A 19647-nucleotide genomic window follows, 5' to 3' on the forward strand; every position below is an offset into this window, starting at 1 on the left:
GTGCCACCATGTGCATCTGGCTTATGTGGGAATCGAACCTGCGTCCTTAGGCTTCACAGGCAAGCGCCTGAATAGCAATTTACACCAAGGTATCAAAGGCCCTGTTCTGGCTCGGTTCCAGGCCATCCGCGTTTCCAGCACCCTCCACCAGAGGTCACCGCTGGTAAGGTTCCACCCATGCCTATCCTAGCTGGGCCTTGGCCTGCATCCCAGGTTTGCAGTTGTGATTTATTTTTGGCTTGTCAGTGCAACCACCCGTCACCAAGTACCAAACTCCAAAAGAGCAAGATATCTGACTTACAAGTGTCTGCTTGGGACACCGCTTCAGCCCTCTGCTGTCCCGGCCTTTAGGGCCTCCAGGACCTTTGAGATTTTTGTCCCTTTTATTCAGGGGCCTGCGAGGACCTAACAGGGTGAGTATCCAGGCAATAGGTGGGGAGCAGAGGGATTATGAGGCGGAGAAGACAGAAAAACCCAATGGTCAGGGAGCTTTCTGCAGAGGATGGGCTCTGTGCTGTGTGCTTTCTGACTCAAGGTTGGGGGGAGGGATGTAATGTTCCAAACCAGGCCACCCACTTGGTACAGGTATCAGGGGACTGATGGAGCAGAGGACAGGCCCAAAGGTAGTCTTTAATCCCAGCCCTTGGGAGGCTAAGGTAGGAGGATTGTCTTGAGTTCAAGGCCAGCCTTGGGGCTACAGAAGGAGTTTCAGGTCAGTCTAAGCTGAAAAAAAATAAAATAAATAAATCCCTAGCCCTAGTCAGGCCTCAGGGCTGGGGACAGACACACACACACATTGCCCGAATTTGCTTAACCTGGCTCTGCTAAGGAATGGAGCCTCCAGCCCAGGACTGCATCCTGGCATGGGACCAGATGCACCCTCCATGCAAGGTCAAACAACAGGAGGTATGTGAGGGGCACAGATGCCCATTTTGGGAACTTGCCTGCAAATGGGCTTGTGTGAAACAAACACCCCCCCACCCCCAGGCCCTGCTGACAGGGCAGCAGAGTTCTGTATTCAGCTCAGTTCAGGTGCTTGGCTATTGGCAAAGAAGACTGTTGTTATTCTAAACCTTCCTCCGGTTACCAGGCGCCCAGTAGCAGGGACACCAGGCTTCCTGGAACAGCCTGAGTCCTGAGGCAGCCAGGACTGCTGCTTGGCTGGTCAGCAAATTGGGCCCTTGAGAGGCCAGGCCTTCTGGGGCCCGTGGAAGTGGGGCAAGAGGCAGTGTGTGCCTGTTGTCTGTTTGTCTCTGTTTTGAGGCTAATTTTCTGCAATGGTCAAATGCTGAGTCTTAAGGTAGGGGTTCAGTTCCCTGGCAGGAGCCCTTTATGTTCCCCCTGCCCCACAGAAAAAAGAGTAGGCCAGATCTGTGTCCAAATTTGACTATGCTAACTGTGGTCTGGAGGTGTGTAGCTCAGTGGTAGAACACTTGTACAAGGCTCTGGGCTTGATTCCCACTACTGCAAAGAAACAACAAGAGGAGGGCTGAAGAGATGGCTTAGCGGTTAAGGCATTTGCCTGCAAAGCCAAAGGTCCCCAGTTCGATTCCCTAGGATCCACGTAAGCCAGATGTACAAGGTGGCGCATGCACCTGGAGTTCATTTGCAGCAGCTGGAAGCCCTGGCGCACCCATTCTCTCTCCCTCTCTGCCTCTTTCTCTGACACACTCTCTCTCCCTCATTTAAATAAATTTTGAAAATATAACAGAAGAATCAGCAGGCTGGGCATGTTGCTCTGTGGTAGTGTGCTTGCCTAGGATGCACAAGGTCCTGGGTTCAATCCCCACCATTGGAAAATGTTGCCATTGACTTTGTACTGTCTACACTGCCCCAGGACTCACTGACCATTGTTAGGTAGAATCTGAGGTATTCCATCCGCCAGAGTCTGAATCATCTAGAATCTGAGGTAGGGCTGGAGAGATGGTTTAGTGGTTAGGGTGCATGCCTGCGAAGCCTAAGAACCCAGGGTCGATTCCCCAGGTCTCACATAAACCAGATGCATAAGGTGGCACATGCATCTAGAGTTTATTTGCAGTGGCTGGAGGCCCTGGTGTGCCCATTCTCTTTCTTCCTCAGAGTCAGATGAAAATAAAAATAATTTTAGAATCTGAGGTATTCCAATCAGCCAGAACCTGGACCAGAGGCCACCTGCCTAAACATTGACTCACACCTAGGAAGCAGAAATTACTATACACCTGTGCTGGACAAAGACAGCACAGGCTAACCAAAGTGTGCTTTTTTTTTTTTTTTTTTTTTCTTTTTTCGAAGCAGGGTCTCACTTTGCAGTTCCAGGCTGGCCTTGACCTTATAACAGCCCCCCAACATCAGCCTCCTGAATGCTGGGACTAAAGGTGGGTGCCACCACGCCTGGCTTAACCAGGATGTTCTACTGAACATCACTATCTAGTGAGGGAGAACACAGCACACAGTGGCAAGAGAAACCCGAGGCTCGAACCAAGACTGTTTTGCCCAGCTCTGATGCAGTGTTTGGCTTTCATCCAGGTGCGATGTCTCATGTTTGTAATTCCAGCACTCAGGAGCTGAAGCAGGAGGACTGTTACAAGTTCAAGGCCCACCTGGGCTACATAGTGAGTTTGAGGCCAGTCTGGCCTACAGAGTAACAAGGCCAGGTGTGGTGGCACACACTTCTAATTGCAACACTAAAGGTAGGAGGATCACTGTGAGTTCGAGGCCATGCTGAAACTACATAGCGAATTCCAGGTCAGCCTGAACTAGAGTGAGACCCTACCTCGGGAAAACCAAAAACAACATAAATAAACAAATAAATACATAACAAATGGGAGCCCAGGATGATGGTGCACGCCCCTATAATCCCAGCGCATGGGGAGATGGAGGTAGGGCATGGGGAGGATCAGCTGAGGTGGGAGGATCAGGAGTTCAAGGCCAGCTTCAGCTATATGACATCCTACCCCACCTCCTCTTCCCCGCCAAAAGCAAAGGAGCAAAAAAGAGTGTTCAGTAAAATGAAAGTGCTGGTGATAGAATGAGTGAAGGAGCAGTGTGATGGAGGAATGCATTCAGGGTGAGAGTCACAGCTGGGGAAATAAGGAGAGACCACTGCAATAGAACATTGCTGTGACGAAACCTTGGCTTCTTCTCATTTTGGGTGAAAATTCAGAGAACACAGAGCAGCAGGACATTTAAATTTGTCCTTTGCAGTGTTTTTTTTTTCTTCTTTCTTTCTTTCATTTATTTATTTATTTATTTGAGGTAGGGTCTCACTCTAGCCCAGGCTGACCTGGAATTCATCATGTAGTCCCAGGCTGACCTTAAACTCTTGGCAAAATCCTCTTGCCTCTATCTCTACCTCCACCTCCAGGGTGTTGAAATTAGAGGTGTACCACTCTGTCTGGCTCCTTTTATTTGTTTATTTTATTTGTTCGTACATCAGGAGTTCAAGGTCATTCTTGGCTACAGGTGACCCTACCTCAAAACCCAACCAAAAGCCTGGTGTGGTGGTGAATGCCTTTAATCCCAGAACTTGGGAGGCAGAGGTAGGGGCCTGGGCTAGTGTGAGCCCCTACCTCGAAAAACCAGAAAGGAGGGGAAGAGGGAGTAGGAGGAGAAGATGAAGAAATAGCTTAGTGGTTATGACACTTGCCTGCAAAGCCAAAGGACCCAGGTTTGATTCCCCAGGACCCATGTAAACCAGATGCACAAGGAAGCACATGCATCTGTACTTCATTTGATGGCCCTGACACACCGACTCTCTCTCTCAAATAAATAAATATAAGATTTAAAAATGCAGAAGCAGCCGGGTGTGGTGGCACATGCCTTTAACCCCAGCACCCGGGAGGCAGTGGTAGGAGGATCATTGTGAGTTCGAGGTCACCCTGAGATTACCTAGTGAATTCCAGGTCAGCCTGAGCTACAGAGAGACTGTATCTGGAAAAACAAAACAAAACAAAAAAAGTGCAGAAACAGCTCCAGCCCATGAGGACACATCCTCCGCACTGAGGGGAACTGACTGCTTCTTTCTGCTCCTCTCTCAGGCTTCTGAATCCCCCCTCCCAAACACGGAGCATGACCCGGGACGAGGCTCTCCCTGACTCCCACTCTGCACAGGGCTTCTATGAGACCTATGAGCCCAAGGAAATCCTGGGCAGGTAAGACCTAGACCTTCCCCAGGATGTCCTGACCTGGCCTAGAGCAGGCTCTGTGGCCCGGAGAGACCCTCCACACTGGCCCCTTGAAGAATGCCTGTTGTAGGTGCTGCCTTTCTGAAGCCAGAACAGAGGAGAGGGATGTGACATCTGCAAGTTCTCCTCACAGGGACTGTGGACAAGAACATCTAAACTCACTTTGTAAGCCGGGTGTGGTGGCACACGCCTTTAATCCCAGCACTCGGGAGGCAGAGGTAGGAGGATCACCGTGAGTTCAAGGCCACCCTGAAATGACAGAGTTAATTCCAGGTCAGCCTGGATCAGAGTGAGACCCTACCTCGAAAAACCAAAAAATAAAATAAAATAAAATAAACTCACTTTGCGTTAGGGGCGGGGATCCCTCTCTCTCCCCTTTCCTGCTCCCTTCCCCCATTCCTTTTCCTCTTACCTTTGACCTCCCTCCCCTCTTTCTTCTCCTTCTTTTTCGTTTTCTTTTCGTTTTTGTTTTTTGAGGTAGGGTCTCAATCTAGCTCAGGCTGACCTGGAATTCACTATGTAGTCTCAGGCTGGCCTCAAACTCATGGCAATCCTCCTACCTCTGCCTCTGGAGTGCTGGGATTAAAGCTGTGCACCACAATGCCTGGTTTCTTCTTTCTTTTCTTTATATTTTAAAAAATATTTTATTTTTATTTATTTATTTATTTTACAGAGAAAGAGGGAGAGAGAGAGAGAGAATGGGCACACCAGGGCCTCCAGCCACTGCAAACAAACTCCAGACGTGTGCGCCCCCTTGTGCATCTGGCTAACATGGGCGCTGTGAAATCGAACCTGGGTCCTTTAGCTTTGCAGGCAAATGCCTTAACTGCTAAACCACCCCTCCAGCTGCCCCCCCACCTTTTTTTTTGAGGTAGGGTTTTGCTCTAATCCAGGCTGACCTGGAATTCACTATATAGTCTCAGGCTGGCCTCACAGCAATCCTCCTACCTCTGCCTCACAAGTGCTGGGATTAGTGTGTGCCACCACACCTTGCTTTTTTTTTTTTTTTTTCTTTTTTAGGCAAGGTCTCACTCTAGTCCACATTGGCCTCAAACTTGCAGTGATCCTCCTGTCTCAGCCTCCCAAGTGCTGACATTCCAGGCATGTGCCACCATGTCCAGCTGCACTACTTCTGTGTGCTGAGGAGCACTGAATGAGGAGTCAAGAGGTCAACCCTCAGTTGTGGGCAAGCCACTCACAGCTCAATGTCTGTATTGCCTCACCCTATCATCTCCCAAAAGCTCCCAGGGAGAGGGGAGAAGCATAAACTACCAGGTTGGCTTGGTGGCACATGTTTGTGATCCCAGCACAAAGGAAGCTGAGGCAGGAGGACCCTGAGTTTGAGGCCAGCCTGGAATATATAGAGACCCTGGGGGTGGAAGCAGAGAGAGAAACAGAAACAGAGAGAGGCAAAAAGATTGAGCTAGCTAGGCAGTGAAGACAAGGAGAGGAAAGAAGGAAGGAAGCTGAGCGTCTTTAATCCCAGCACTTGGGAGGCAGAGGTAGGAGGATCACCGTGAATCCGCAAGGCCACCATGAGACTACATAGTGAATTTCAGGTCAGCCTGAGCAAGTATGAGACCCTCGAAAAACCGAAGGAACAACAACAACAACAACAACAAAAAAAAAAAAAAAAAAAAAAAAAAGGAAGAAGGGAGGGAGGAAGGGAAGGTTACCACAGAGCAAAACACCTCTGCTCTGGCTTTGACCTGGGACTTCACCGTGGGTGAGGGGTCGTACAGCCATCTGTCCTCTGCCCCTCAGGGGAGTTAGCAGTGTGGTCCGGCGCTGCATCCACAAGCCCACATGCAAGGAATACGCCGTGAAGATCATTGACATCACAGGCGGAGGCAGCTTCAGCTCCACTGAGGTTCAGGAGCTGCGAGAAGCCACACTGAAGGAGGTGGACATCCTGCAAAAGGTCTCAGGACATCCCAACATCAGTGAGTGATGGCCCCAATCAAACCACAGTAGCCTGCTCCGCCATGATTCTGCCCTGGTACCCCAAGTCGGGGCATGCAAACACACCCCACGGCTGGCTAGAACCATGCAGGCACACTGTGTACTTCAGACTACCAGCTCCCCCCTTGCTGCTCTGACAGGGCTGGGAATGGGGGCAGATGGGGCAGGGGAGTGCCTAGTCCTGGGGCCCATGCACACCCCTGCAACCCCCTTTGAGCATTATCCCATCCCCAGTCCCCTGCTTCTGAAGCCGGTGGCAGGTGGCTTCACTTGCCACTTGCCGAGCTCTGCGGGCTCTGCTCAGGCTTCCCTGCTCCTTGACGCCAGCCAGCCGTTTCCATTTCAGTACAGCTGAAGGACACATATGAGACCAACACCTTCTTCTTCTTGGTGTTTGATCTGTAAGTACCCAACCCCGGAGTTCCCATCGTCCTGGGATCTAGGAGAACCCCTGCCCTGGTTACCCACCCACTTGTGTGGGAGATCAGCCTCTCCCCACCCATTCGGGGATCATAGATATGTTAGGGCCAGGCTGCCAGGTTTCAAAACCTGGCACATCACTTAGAGAATGGCTTTTTTTGTTTGTTAATTAATTAATTATAGCCGGGCGTGGTGGCGTGCGCCTTTAATCCCAGCATTTGGGAGGTAGAGGTAGGAGGATCGCTGTGAGTTCGAGGCCACCCTGAGACTACATAGTGAATTCCAGGTCAGCCTGGGCTAGAGTGAAACCCGACCTCGAAAAACAAAAACAAACAAACAAAAATTAATTAATTATTCATTTGAGAGAGGAGGAGGCAGAGAGAGAGAATGAGAATGGGCACGCCAAGGCCTCCAGCCACTGCAAACAAACTTCAGACACATGTGCCACCTTGTGCTTTTGGCTCGCATGGATACTGGGGAGTTGAACCTGGGTCCTTAGGCTTCATAGACAATTGCCTTAACCACTAAGCCATCTTTCCAGCCCAATCTTTAAAATATTTTTATTTATTTGAGAGAGAGAGAGAATGGGTACACCAGAGCCTCTAGCCACTGCAAACAAACTCCAGATGCATGTGCCACCTTGTACATCTAGCTTTATGTGGGTCCTTTGGCTTTACATACAAGCACCTTAACTGCTAATCCATCTCTACAGCCCCCACTTTTTTTTTTTTTTTGAGACAGGGTCTCACATAGCTTGGGCTGGCCTTGAACTACTGATCCTCTTATCTTCATGCTCCATGAAGCTGGGATGAAACTCAGTGTCTCACGCATGCCAGGGAAGCACTCTATCAAATGAACTACTCCCTGGCCCTAATTGTTTTGGGGGGATGGTTTCAAGGTAAGGTCTCAGTCCAGCCCAGGCTGACCTGAAACTCACTCTGTAGCTCAAGCTGGCCTTGAATTCACACCAATCCTCCTGCCTTAGCCTAAAAATTCTGGGATTAGAGGCAAAAACCACCATGCCTGGCCGTATTTTCAACCTTTTGAGACAAGTTCTCATGCAGCCCAGACTGTCCTCCAAATTGCTATGTAACTGACAATAACATTGAACTTCTGGTCCTCCTGCCTCTGCCTCCTGAGTGCTAGGATCACAGGTGGACACTATCAAGTTCTTTCTTTTCTTTCTTTCTTCTTCTTCTTCTTCTTTTTTTTTTTTTTTTTTTGGTTTTTCATGGTAGGATCTCACTCTAGTCCAGGCTGACCTAGAATTCTACCTCTGCCTCCCAAATGTTGGGATTAAAGACATGAGCTACCAACACCTGGCCCTTTCTTTTGTTTTAAGACAGCAATTTTCTTTTGAAAACTCTTTTTTTTTTTTTTTTTTTTTTTTTTGTCTTTCGAGGTAGGGTCTCACGCTGACCTGAAATTCACTATGTAGTCTCAGGGTGGCCTTGAACTCATGGCGATCCTCCTATGTCTGCTTCCCAAGTGCTGGGATTAAAGGTGTGTGCCACCATGCCCGGCTCAAAATTCCTTTTTAAAAAACATATTTGAGGGCTGGAGAGATGGCTTAGTGGCTAAGCACTTGCCTGTGAAGCTTAAGGACCCCAGCGTAAGGCTCCCCAGGACCCACGTTAGCCAGATGCACAAGGGGCACATGTGTCTGGAGTCTGTTTACAGTGGCTGGAGGCCCTGGTGCGCCCATTCTCTCTCTTTCTCACTTTCAAATAAATAAATTAGAATAAATAACAACAAAAAAACACATTTGAGGGCTGGAGAGATGGCTTAGCGGTTAAGCGCTTGCCTGTGAAGCCTAAGGACCCCGGTTCGAGGCTCGGTTCCCCAGGTCCCACGTTAGCCAGATGCACAAGGGGGCGCACGCGTCTGGAGTTCGTTTGCAGAGGCTGGAAGCCCTGGCGTGCCCATTCTCTCTCTCTCCCTCTATCTGTCTTTCTCTCTGTGTCTGTCGCTCTCAAATAAATAAGTAAAAATATTTAAAAAAAAAAAAACACATTTGAAAGAAAGGATGGATACACCAGGGCCCCTTGCTGCTACAAACAAGTTTCAGATGCATGTACAGGTGTGTGGTATTGGGGAATTGAACCCAGGCTGGCAGGCTTCGCAGACAAGTGCCTTTAACTGCTGTTCCATTCCCCGAATCTATTTTGTGACATCAGCTTCCTATGATGGTGGACTCCCTGCCCCAGTACTCACTCTGTAGCCCAGGGGAGCCTCAAACTTCTGCCTCAGCCTCCCAAGTTTTGGGATTACGGGACTGTGCCACTATTTCCAGCTTTTCACTTTCCTACTAATCACAGAAGAGTCTCCTAGGACCCCCTCCAGACTTCGCAGCAGCTGTCCCAACACAGCTGTCACAGGGCTCTGTCCATATGAACACCGGGGACAGATCAAATGTCTCTGACCTTTGAAGAGGTTACTATGAGAAGCTACTTTTTTTTTATTGCTGCCCTGAGATGTCCTCTAGCATGTAACTACCATGATGGTTCTTACACAGACCTTTCTAGGTCAGATAGGAAAGATGGAATTGCAATGCCTTTTAAAAAAAAAAAATTGTTACTTTTTATTTATTTATTTGAGAGTGACAGACAGGAAGAGGCAGATAGAGAAAGAGAGGATGGGCGCGCCAGGGCCTCCAGCCACTGCAAAGGAACTCCAGACGCGTGCGCCCCCTTGTGCATCTGGCTAACGTGGGACCTGGGGAACCGAGCCTCGAACCGGGGTCCTTAGGCTTCACAGGCAAGCGCTTAACCGCTAAGCCGTCTCTCCAGCCCTTGCAATGCCTTTTGACTTTTCTTTTGGGGGGGGTTTCTAGATAGGGTCTCACTCTAGCCCAGGCTGACTTGGAATTCACTATGTAGCCTCAGGGTGGCCTTAAACTCATGGAGATCCTCTTACCTCTGCCTCCTGAGTGCTGGGATTAAAGGCATGTGCCACCACTCCCGGCTTGACAATTTTTAAAAAGATTTTTTATCTATTTATTTGAGACAAAGGGAAAGAGACAGTGTGAATGGGCATGCCAGGGCCTCCAGCCACTGCAAACGAACTCCAGACGCGTGCAGCACCATGTGCATCTGGCTTACGTGGGACCTGGAAAATCAAACCAGAGTCCTTAGGCTTCTCAGGCATGCTTCAAAACTATTTTTTATTTTTATTTTTTAAAATATTTTTTAAATAATTTATTTATTTGATAGAAAGAGAGAAAGAGGGAGAAAGAGGAGAGAGAATAGGTGTGCTAGGGTTTCAGCCACTGCAAATGAACTCCAGACATGTGCGTCCCCTTGTGCATCTGGCTAACATGAGTCCTGGGGAATGGAACCTAGGTCCTTTGGCTTTGCAGACAAATGCCTTAACTGCTAAGCAATCCCTCCAGTCCTATTTTTTATTTATTTATTTATTTTTAATTTTTTAAATTTTTATTAGCATTTTCCATGATTATAAAAAATATCCCATGTTAATTCCCTCCCCTATTTTTTATTTTTTAAAACATGTTTTTATTTATTTGAGAGATAGGTAGAGAGAGAGAATGGGCGCTCCAGGGCCTCCAGCTACTGCAAATGAACTGTAGATGCATGCACCACCTTTGCATCTGGCTTATGTGGGTCCTGGGGAATTGAACCATGATGCTTTGCAGGCAAGTGCCTTAACTGCTAAGCCATTTCTCCAACCCTTTAGTTTTTATTTATTTATTTAGAGAGGAAAGTGGCAGATAGAGAATGGGTGTGCCAGGGCCTCCAGCCACTGCAAACGAACTCCAGATGTGTGCACCACCTTGTGCATCTGACCTATGTGGGTCCTGAGGAATAGAACCTGGGTCCCCAGGCTTCACAGGCAAGTGCCTTACTGCTAAGTTATCTCTCCAACTCACCTTTTGACTTTTTGAAACAGGATGTGGCTATGTAGCCCAAAATGGCTTCCAGCTTTTGATCCTCCTGCTTCAGCCTCCAAATACAGGTATTACAGGTATACACGACCAAGCCAAACTTTGAAAAATGGTTTATTTATTTATTCCCCCCACCACCACCACCACCAAGGTAAGGTCGCACTTTGGCCCAGGCTGACCTTGAATTCACAGTGATCCTCCTACTTCTGCTTCTGAATGCTGGGATTAAAATCATGTGCCACCACATGGCCCTATTTATATTTATCTGACAGAGAGAGAATAGGCACCAGAGGCACCTGCCATTACAAATAGACTCTAGATGTATGTGCCACTTTGTGGATCTGATTATATGTGGGTAGTGGGGAATTGAATTTGGGCCTTCAGACTTTGAAAATAAGTGCCTTTAACAACTGAGCAATCTTTCCCACCCCCCAAGCCAAGTTTTGTTTGCCTGTCTTTTTTGTTTTTTTGAGGTAGGGTCTCGCTTTAGTCCAGGGTGTTCTGGAATTCACTATGTAGTCTCAGGGTGGCCTTAAACTCCTTATGGTGATCCTCCTACCTCTACCTCTTTTGGGACTAAAGGCTTGCATCACCATACCCAGCTCTTTTCCCTCTCTCTCTTTCTTTCTTTTTTTCTTTCTTTCTTTCTTTCTTTCTTTCTTTCTTTCTTTCTTTCTTTCTTTCTTTCTTTCTTTCTTCTTTTTTGTTTTTTTCCAAGCCAAATTTTGAGCTGTATTTCTTTCTTTCTTTTTTTTTTTTTTTTTTCCTGAGATAGGGTCTGATGTAACCAAGACTGGCCTCCAATTCCTGATCCTCCTGCCTTAGCCTACCAAATGCTAGCATAACAGGTATGTACCACCACACCCCACAGCTCTTAAGTTTATTTTTTTCTAGGTAGGGTCTCACTCTAGCCCAGACTGACCTGGACCTGGAATTCACTATGGAGTCTCAGGGTGGCCTCAAACTCATGGTGATCCTCCTACCTCTGCCTCCTAAGTGCAGGGATTAAAGGCATGTGCCACCATGCCCAGCTTCTTCTTTAAAAAATTTAAAATATTTTATTTATTTGAGAGACATAAAGAGGGGAGAGAGAGAGAGAGAATGGCTATGCCAGGGCTTCTACCCACTGCAGAGGAAATCTAGACACATGTGCCAGTTTGTACATTTGGCTTACATGGGTACTGGGGAATCTAACCTGGATCATTAGGTTTATAGGCAAGTGCCTTAACCACTAAGCCATCTCTCCAACCCTCTTCTTAATTTTTGCTTCCTCAAAATTTATACTTTTTCTGGGCGTGGTGGCACACATCTTTAATCTCAGAGGTAGGAGGATTGCTGTGAGTTCAAGGCCACCCTGAAAGTACATAGTGAATTCCAGGTCAGCCTGGGCTAGAGGGAGAGGGAGACCCTACCTTGGAAAACCAAGAGCAAACAACCAAAAAAAAGGGGGAGACCTGGAGAGATGGCTTAGCGATTAAAGCACTTGCCTGCAACGCCAAAGGACCAGCTGGGCATGGTGGTGCACTTGGGAGGCAGAGGTAGGAGGACTGCTGTAAATTCAAGGCTACCCTGAGAACACATAGTGAATTCCAGGTCACCCTGGACTAGAGTGAGGCCCTACCTCTGAAAGCCAAAACCAAAACAAACAAACAAACAAACAAAGGCAAAGGACCTAGGTTCAATTCCTCAGGACCCACATAAGCCAGATGCATAAAGTGGCACATGCATCTGGAGTTCATTTGCAGTGGCTGGAGGCCCTGGCATGCCCAGTTTTTCTCCCTCTTCTTCCTCTCTCTGCCTCTCAAAAATAATAGTAATAATAATAATAAAATTAAAAAGAAAATCAGGCGGGGTGTGGTGGCACATGCCTTTAATTCCAGGGCCAGAGTGAAACCCTACCTCAAAGCAAACAACAACAACAAAATAAAACAAAAAAAAAAACCCTGGAGAGGTGACTTAGCATTTAAGGTGCTTGCCTGGGACGGCTAAGGACCCAGGCTCAATTCCCAAGTACCCAAGTTAGCCAGGATGGCACATGCATCTGGAGTTCGTTTGTAGTGGCTAGAGGCCCTGGTACACCCCGTCTCTCTCAGGCTCTTTCTCTCTCAAATAAATAAATAAATAGAATCGTTTTGCCAGGCTTGGTGGTGCACGCCTTTAATCCCAGCACTCAGGAAGCCGAGATAGGAGGATCACCATGAATTTGAGGCCAGCCTGAGACTAAATAATGAATTCCAGGTCAGCCTGAGCTACAGTGAAACCCTACCTCGAAAAACAAAGCAACAACAAAAATCCTCAACTCTTTCTGATCTGGTTCTGAAGTCCTGGGCTAGTCAGGGGTCCATCCTTCACCCGGAGTCCTGACAGATCCCAGCAGTGCACATCCACGGCTGAGGACCTCACCCTGGCACACATCCCATCTTTCCAGCACTCTTCCAATTGTTCCCCTCCCTCCTCCAGGTCCTCCTCACACTCTGGTCCTTGCTCCTTCATGCAGAATGGCCCACTTAGCCTCTGGAGGTGTCCACGTGGGAGATGGCTCTCTAGGGCCAGGGGAGGAGCGGGTGGTCTTGGAAAACCTCTGTTCCCACAGGATGAAGAGAGGGGAGCTCTTTGACTACCTCACGGAGAAGGTCACCTTGAGCGAGAAGGAAACCAGGTGAGGGGCATCCCTTCCCCATGTCCTAGTGCCACAAATCCAGCAGGAGGCCTGTTGAGCATCAGACTCAGTTGCAATTGTGTTGGCTTTAGTGGCCTCCCTGGCCCCTTGGCTCAGTCTCCATTGCCCCAGCCTGTCCTGGATTCTCCCTTATTCGCAGTATGGCTGGCATTAGGGCTTTGGTCTCCCTGCATCTTACCTGCCCTACAGAGAATGATAATGTGTGGATGTGTGGAACGCTCATTATGGTTTCTTTTGTTTGTTTGTTTTTCATTTTTCACTCTAGCCCAGGCTGACCTGGAATTCACTCTGTAGTCTCAGGCTGTCCTCAAATTCATGGTGATCCTCTTATCTCTGCTTCCCAAGTGCTGGGATTAAAGGTGTGCCCAGCATGCATGTGTTACCGAAAAAAATGTCACTCAATTTCCGAATCAAAAATAAAAGGGAGGGGGCTGGAGAGATGGCTTAGCGGTTAAGCGCTTGCCTGTGAAGCCTAAGGACCCCGGTTCGAGGCTCGGTTCCCCAGGTCCCACGTTAGCCAGATGCACAAGGGGGCGCACGCGTCTGGAGTTCGTTTGCAGAGGCTGGAAGCCCTGGTGTGCCCATTCTCTCTCTCTCCCTCTATCTGTCTTTCTCTCTGTGTCTGTCGCTCTCAAATTAAAAAAAAAAAAAATTAATTTAAAAAAATAAAAAATAAAAGGGAGGGATGGCTTAGCGGTTAAGGCATTTGCCTGCAAAGCCAAAGGACCAAGATTTGATTCCCCAGGACCAAGGTAAGCCAGATGCACAAGGGGACGCATGTGATTAGAGTTTGTTTGCAGTGGCTGGAGGCCCTGATGTGCCCATTCTCTCTCTCTTTCTCTGTCCAATAAATAAAAAATCTAACTCACCAAAATAAATAAGAGAGAATGAAGGATGGGAAGGAAGAAGGGAAAAAGGGAAGGAAGGGGCAAGAATCAAGTAAGGAAAGATAGAGATGAAAAAATAAAAATTAAAAAAATAAAATAAAAGGGAGCTGGCCGTGGTGGTGAATGCCTTTAATCCCAGCACTTGGGAAGCAGAAGTAGGAGGCTCATCAAGAGTTCAAGGCCACCCTGAGACTACCGAGTGAATTCCAGGTCAGCCTAGGCTAGAGTGAAACCCTACCTTAAAGAAAAAATAAAAAAATAAAAAGGAGGTGAGAATGGGGGAAGCACCAAGCAGAGGAGCCGAGCAGCATGCTGGTTAAGGATGAGAGAGTGCAAGGCCCTGGAGTGGCCAGGGCCATGTCACAGGGTGCCACACAGCCAAAGAGACAAATAAATAAAAATTAAAAATAAAAGGAGCCGGGCATGGTGGCGCACGCCTTTAATCCCAGCACTTTGGAGGCAGAGGTAGAAGGATCGCCCTGAGCTCGAGGCCACCCTGAGACTCCATAGTGAATTCCAGGTCAGCCAGGGCTAGAGTGAGACCCTACCTCGAAAAATCAAACAAATAAACAAACAAACAAACAAAAATAAAAGGGCTGGGGTAATTACTCAGTGGTTAAAGGTGCTTACTTGAAAACCTGCCGGACTAGGTTCTCTTCTCCAGCATCCATTTAAAGCCAGACATAAAAAGTGGTGCAGGGGAGGGGGGGAGGGAAGGGTATCACCATGGGGTATTTTTTTTTAAATATTTTATTTATTTATTTATTTGAGAGCGACAGACACAGAGAAAGACAGATAGAGGGAGAGAGAGAGAATGGGCGCGCCAGGGCCTCCAGCCACTGCAGACGAACTCCAGACGCATGCGCCACCATGGGGTATTTTTTTATAATCATGGAAGTTGTTAATAAAAAAAATTTTTAAGAAAGTGGTGCAAGCATCTGGCATCACTTGCAGTGGCAAAATACAAAGAACTCTTGTGTGCCCCCCTTCATAAATAAATAAAATTTTATTTTTTATTGTATTTGTGTGTGTGACAGAGAACTGGAGTACCAGGGCCTCCAGCCATTGCAAATGAACTACAGATGCATGTGCCATTTTGCGCATCTGTCTTACATGGGTCCTGGGGAATCAAACCTTGGTCTTTTAGCTTTGCAGACTAATGCCTTAACCACTAAGCCATCTCTCCAGCACAATAAATAAAAATTGAAAAAAAATTGCTGTGCATGGATGTTCACGCCTTCAATCCCAATAATAGGGAGTCTGAGGTAGGAGGTTCACCATGTATTCAAAGTCACACTGGGCTACAGAGGAGTTCCAAATCAGCCAGTGCTAGAATGAGACCTTGCCAAATAAAATAATAAAGCAAATAGGTTGGGTCTTTAGCTCTGTGGGAGGGTGCTTGGTTAGCATGCACAAGGTCCAGCGTTCCATCCCACTTGCCTGGAATAAAATGAAAATAAAAACCACATTGAGGCTTGGTGGTGAAGACCTGTAATCCCAGCACTAGGGAGGCTAAAGCAGGAGGATACTGAGTTCAAGGCCAGCTTGGGTTGCACAGTAAGACCTTGCCTTAAAAATATAAAATAAACCGGGTGTGGTGGCGCATGCCTTTAATCCCAGTACTTGGGAGGCAGAGGAAGGAGGATCACCTTGAGTTCGAGGCCACCCTGAGACTACATAGCGTATTCCAGGTCAGCTTGGGCCAGAGTGAAACCCTACCTCGAGAAACCTAAAAATAAAAATAAAATAATAATAATAAAATAAGGCTTTGTGTGGTTGGCACATGCCTTTAATCCCAGCACTTGGGAGGCTGGGGTAGGAGGATCACTGTAAATTCAAGGCCAGCCTGAGATTACACAGTGAATTGTAGGTCAGGCTGGACTAAAAAAAAAAAAAAAAAAAAAAGCCAATAAATAAATAAACCAGCAGCATGCACTTGCCCCCTTAGGAAGATCATGAGGGCCCTGCTGGAGGTGATCAGTACTCTGCACAAACTCAACATTGTGCATCGGGATCTAAAACCTGAGAACATCCTACTGGATGATGACATGAACATCAAGCTCACAGACTTCGGTTTTTCCTGTCAGCTGGAGCCAGGAGAGAAGCTTCGAGGTTTGGTACCACAGCTTTGGCCCATGCTGGGGGGCCTTGGAGATGAATACTCCCTGGGCTTTCCTCATAAATTTCCCCCTAGATTAAAAATCCTACCACTTCAGGGCTGGAGAGATGACTTAGTGGTTAAGGCACTTGCTGGCAAAGTCTAAGGACCCAGGTATGAGTCCCCAGTACCCACATAAAGCCAGATGCACAAAATGATGCATGCATCTGGAGTTTGCAGCTGCTAGAGGCCCTGGCATACCCATTTTTTTTTGTTTGTTTCTCTGTTTACAAATAAATAAAAAGAACCCAGATTCAATTTCCCAGTACCCATGTAAGCCAGATGTACAAGGTAACACATGTGTCTGGAGTTCGTTTACAGTGGCTGGAGGCCCTGGCGCACCCATTCTCTCTCTCACAAATAAATAAATAAGATCCTACTACTTCAAAAGCTACGGAGATGGCTCAGTGGTTAAAGGTGCCTGCTTGCAAAACCTGCCAGTCTATGTTCAATTCCCAGTGACCCATGTAAAGCCAGACAGACATTTGTTTGCAGAGGCAAGAAATCCTGGCATGCTGATAAACAAACATGTGAAAATAAATATAATTTAACTTAAAAAAAAATCTAGCCAGTGTGGAGGCTCAGGTAGGTGGATCACTGTGAGCTTGAGGCCAGCCTGAGTCTACATAGTGAATTTGACGTCAGCCTGGGCTAGAGTGAGACCCTACCTCGAGAAACCAAAAATAAAAAAATAAATAATCCTACCACTTCAGAGGCTACACCTCTCTTTAGGCAAAACCTCATCCTAGGGCTGGGTTTCCACTACTCAAGCTCCATGACAGCCCAGAGAGCATCTGGGGAGGTGTCTCCGTGGTTAAAGGCACTTATTTGCAAAAGCCTGCTGCCCTAGGTTTAATTGTTCAATTCCTCAGCATCTAGATAAAGCTGGATGCTGCAGCAAGAGACTCTGGTGTACACACACACACACACACACACACACACACACACACACTTGCAAATTAGACCCAGGAAACTCACAGGTGGCCCTGTGAACCTGTGTACCCTACCCCTGCCCTAGGGCCTGAAGTTGGCCAGTGTTGGGGGACAGGTTCCATTAGGCACTGTTTCTGTTCCATCTCTGATTTCCTGGACTTCCAAGTGCCCCTAACCTGTCCTGTTCCTGCAGAGGTCTGTGGGACCCCCAGTTATCTGGCCCCTGAAATCATCCAGTGCTCCATGAATGAAGACCATCCTGGCTATGGGAAGGAAGTGGATATGTGAGTATACCGGGAACTGGGGTGAACCCCAGGGCAGGAGCCCAAGTGGAGTCAGGAGCTAAGGCCAGCACTCCCCACGCTTCCCTGGGCCCGGCTACTCCGCAGGTGGAGCACGGGCGTCATCATGTACACCCTGCTGGCTGGCTCCCCGCCCTTCTGGCACCGGAAGCAGATGCTCATGCTGAGAATGATCATGGATGGCCAGTACCAGTTTGGCTCACCCGAGTGGGATGACTACTCAGACACCGTGAAGGACTTGGTGAGAGGCCAGGCACACCTGCCCCCATCCAACCCCCACCCCCAGGCTTCTGGGAGAGGAAAATGTCCAGACATGGGGAGGGGCACCTCACGATGCCTTCCTGCTAGGAGAGACCCCATGGACGCTGTCTTGGCATTCCCAGCTCTCCTCTTCTGTTCTCTCAGGTTTCTCGCTTCCTGGTGGTGCAGCCCCAGGACCGCTGCACGGCTGAAGAGGCCTTGGCACACCCCTTCTTCCAGCAGTATGTGGTGGAGGAAGTGAGGCACTTCAGCCCCCGGGGGAAGTTCAAGGTACTCAATCTTCCCTCCCCTTTGCCCAGGGCCCTGCTACAGTTGCCGTTGTTGGCTCCTGAGATCTGCAAGCGGCAACCCCCCCCCCCCCACAGAAGGCCTTATACCCCAAGGGTTTCCAGAGCTGCCCACTTTTACATACCCACCCTTGGCAGTTCCAACTCAAATTCTGACTGCAAGGAAAGCAGGTGTCAGCAGAGAGTGAGGGGACTCTATGAAGAGTTTCCCCTGCCCCCAAGCCACTTAAGACTTCCTGGCAAATAAGCTAGAGGGGCCAGAGTCTGCAGAGGGCACAGCTGCCAGAGCAGAGGTTCTCAGGGCTGGCCCCCTGCAGGTGATCTGTCTGACGGTGCTGGCTTCAGTACGTATCTACTACCAATACCGCCGGGTGAAGCCAGTGACGAGGGAGATCGTCATCCGAGACCCCTACGCCCTCCGGCCTCTGCGCCGGCTCATCGACGCCTATGCTTTCCGAATCTACGGCCACTGGGTGAAGAAAGGGCAGCAGCAGAACCGGGCCGCCCTCTTTGAGAACACACCCAAGGCCGTGCTACTGTCCTTGGTTGAGGAAGAGGACTACTGAGAGGCTGGTGGGTTGGGGGGCGGGGGTGCAAGCCAGGAGGGAGGGGAAGCCACAGACAGGTGGGCCTCTGCATGGAGGTAGTGAACCCACTCTGCCCTTTCAAAGGCTCTGCCCAAGATGAGCAGGTGTTACTGCCACCTAGCATTAGATGCAGTGGGCATGGGAAACACTTGTAATCACAGCTAGTTGGGAAGCTAAGGCCTGCCTGGGTTAATTTAGGAAGACCCTAAAAGGAAAAAAAAAAAAAAAGTAACAGGAGGTCTGGGGATGAAACTCACTGGTGAGTGTGAGGCCCTGAGTTCAATTCCCAGTATGGTGATAAATGGATTAATAAACAACTAAATAAATAAAATCAGTGTACCTTGGGCCAGAACAGACTGCAGTGGTGGGGATGGAGAGCAGATCTGTGCTGCGAACTATTAGCCTCTGGTTTTCCCACTGTCCAGATGTATACCATCTCAGTTTATCTTTATGGGGATCCAGGGTTATTAACAACTGGGCTTCTTTCCCAGGGTTCCAATGTGAGATAAAAGAGAGAAATGGGCCAGGTGGCGCAGGCCTTTAATCCCAGCACTCAGGAGGCAGAAGTAGGAGGATTGCAGTGAATTCAAGGCCACCCTGAGAATACATAGTGAATTCCAGATCAGCCTGGACTAGAGTCAGACCCTACCATGAAAAACCAAAAAAATAAAAAATAAATAAATAAAAAGAAAAAAGAAAAAAAACAAAAGAGAGAGAAATGGTTGGGGAAATGAAGGCAGAAGAATCATCATCCTTGGCTACATAGGGAGTTGAGGGCCAGCCTGGGACACAGAGACCCCATCTCAAAAAACAAAAACAAGGGCTGGAGGGATGGCTTTGCGGTTAAGGTATTTGCCTGCGAAGCCAGAGGACCCAGGTTCGATGCCCCAGGACCCACATTAGCCAAATGCACAAGGGAAGGGGGCGCACACATCTGGAGTTTGTTTACAGTGGCTAAAGGCCCTATGCGCCCATTCTTTCTCTCTCTTTCTCTGTCAAATAAATTAATTAAAATTAAAAAAAAAAAAAAAAAACAAGGCCTGGTGTGGTGGCACATGCCTTTAATCCCAGCTCTTGGGAGGCAGAGGTAGGATTGCTGAGTTTGA

At 48.2% G+C, this 19647-nt stretch overlaps 1 protein-coding gene across 1 annotated transcript; it reads left to right on the forward strand.

Annotated features, from left to right (window-relative positions):
- The first annotated feature begins 277 nt into the window (after positions 1–277).
- Phkg1 (phosphorylase kinase catalytic subunit gamma 1) lies at positions 278–18520 on the forward strand. Its single transcript, XM_012949696.2, has 10 exons — positions 278–413; positions 4017–4130; positions 5928–6106; positions 6472–6529; positions 13034–13105; positions 15962–16125; positions 17298–17388; positions 17494–17647; positions 17812–17937; positions 18272–18520. Exons 2-10 carry the CDS (start codon positions 4048–4050, stop codon positions 18518–18520), a joined length of 1176 nt encoding a protein of 391 aa, XP_012805150.1. The 5' UTR covers positions 278–413; positions 4017–4047.
- The last annotated feature ends 1127 nt before the right edge of the window (positions 18521–19647 follow it).

The sequence above is a fragment of the Jaculus jaculus genome, chromosome 2, assembly GCF_020740685.1.
Source record: "Jaculus jaculus isolate mJacJac1 chromosome 2, mJacJac1.mat.Y.cur, whole genome shotgun sequence".
In the NCBI taxonomy this organism is placed as follows: Eukaryota; Metazoa; Chordata; class Mammalia; order Rodentia; family Dipodidae; genus Jaculus; species Jaculus jaculus.

Excerpts from the sequence above, each read along its gene's own strand:
- Phkg1 (XM_012949696.2), top strand. The coding sequence starts at position 4,048 with ATGACCCGGGACGAGGCTCTCCCTGACTCCCACTCTGCACAGGGCTTC. Across the intron at positions 6,107-6,471 it reads CTCAGGACATCCCAACATCA|TACAGCTGAAGGACACATAT; the intron begins GTGAGTGATGGC and ends TTTCCATTTCAG. Across the intron at positions 13,106-15,961 it reads TTGAGCGAGAAGGAAACCAG|GAAGATCATGAGGGCCCTGC; the intron begins GTGAGGGGCATC and ends TTGCCCCCTTAG.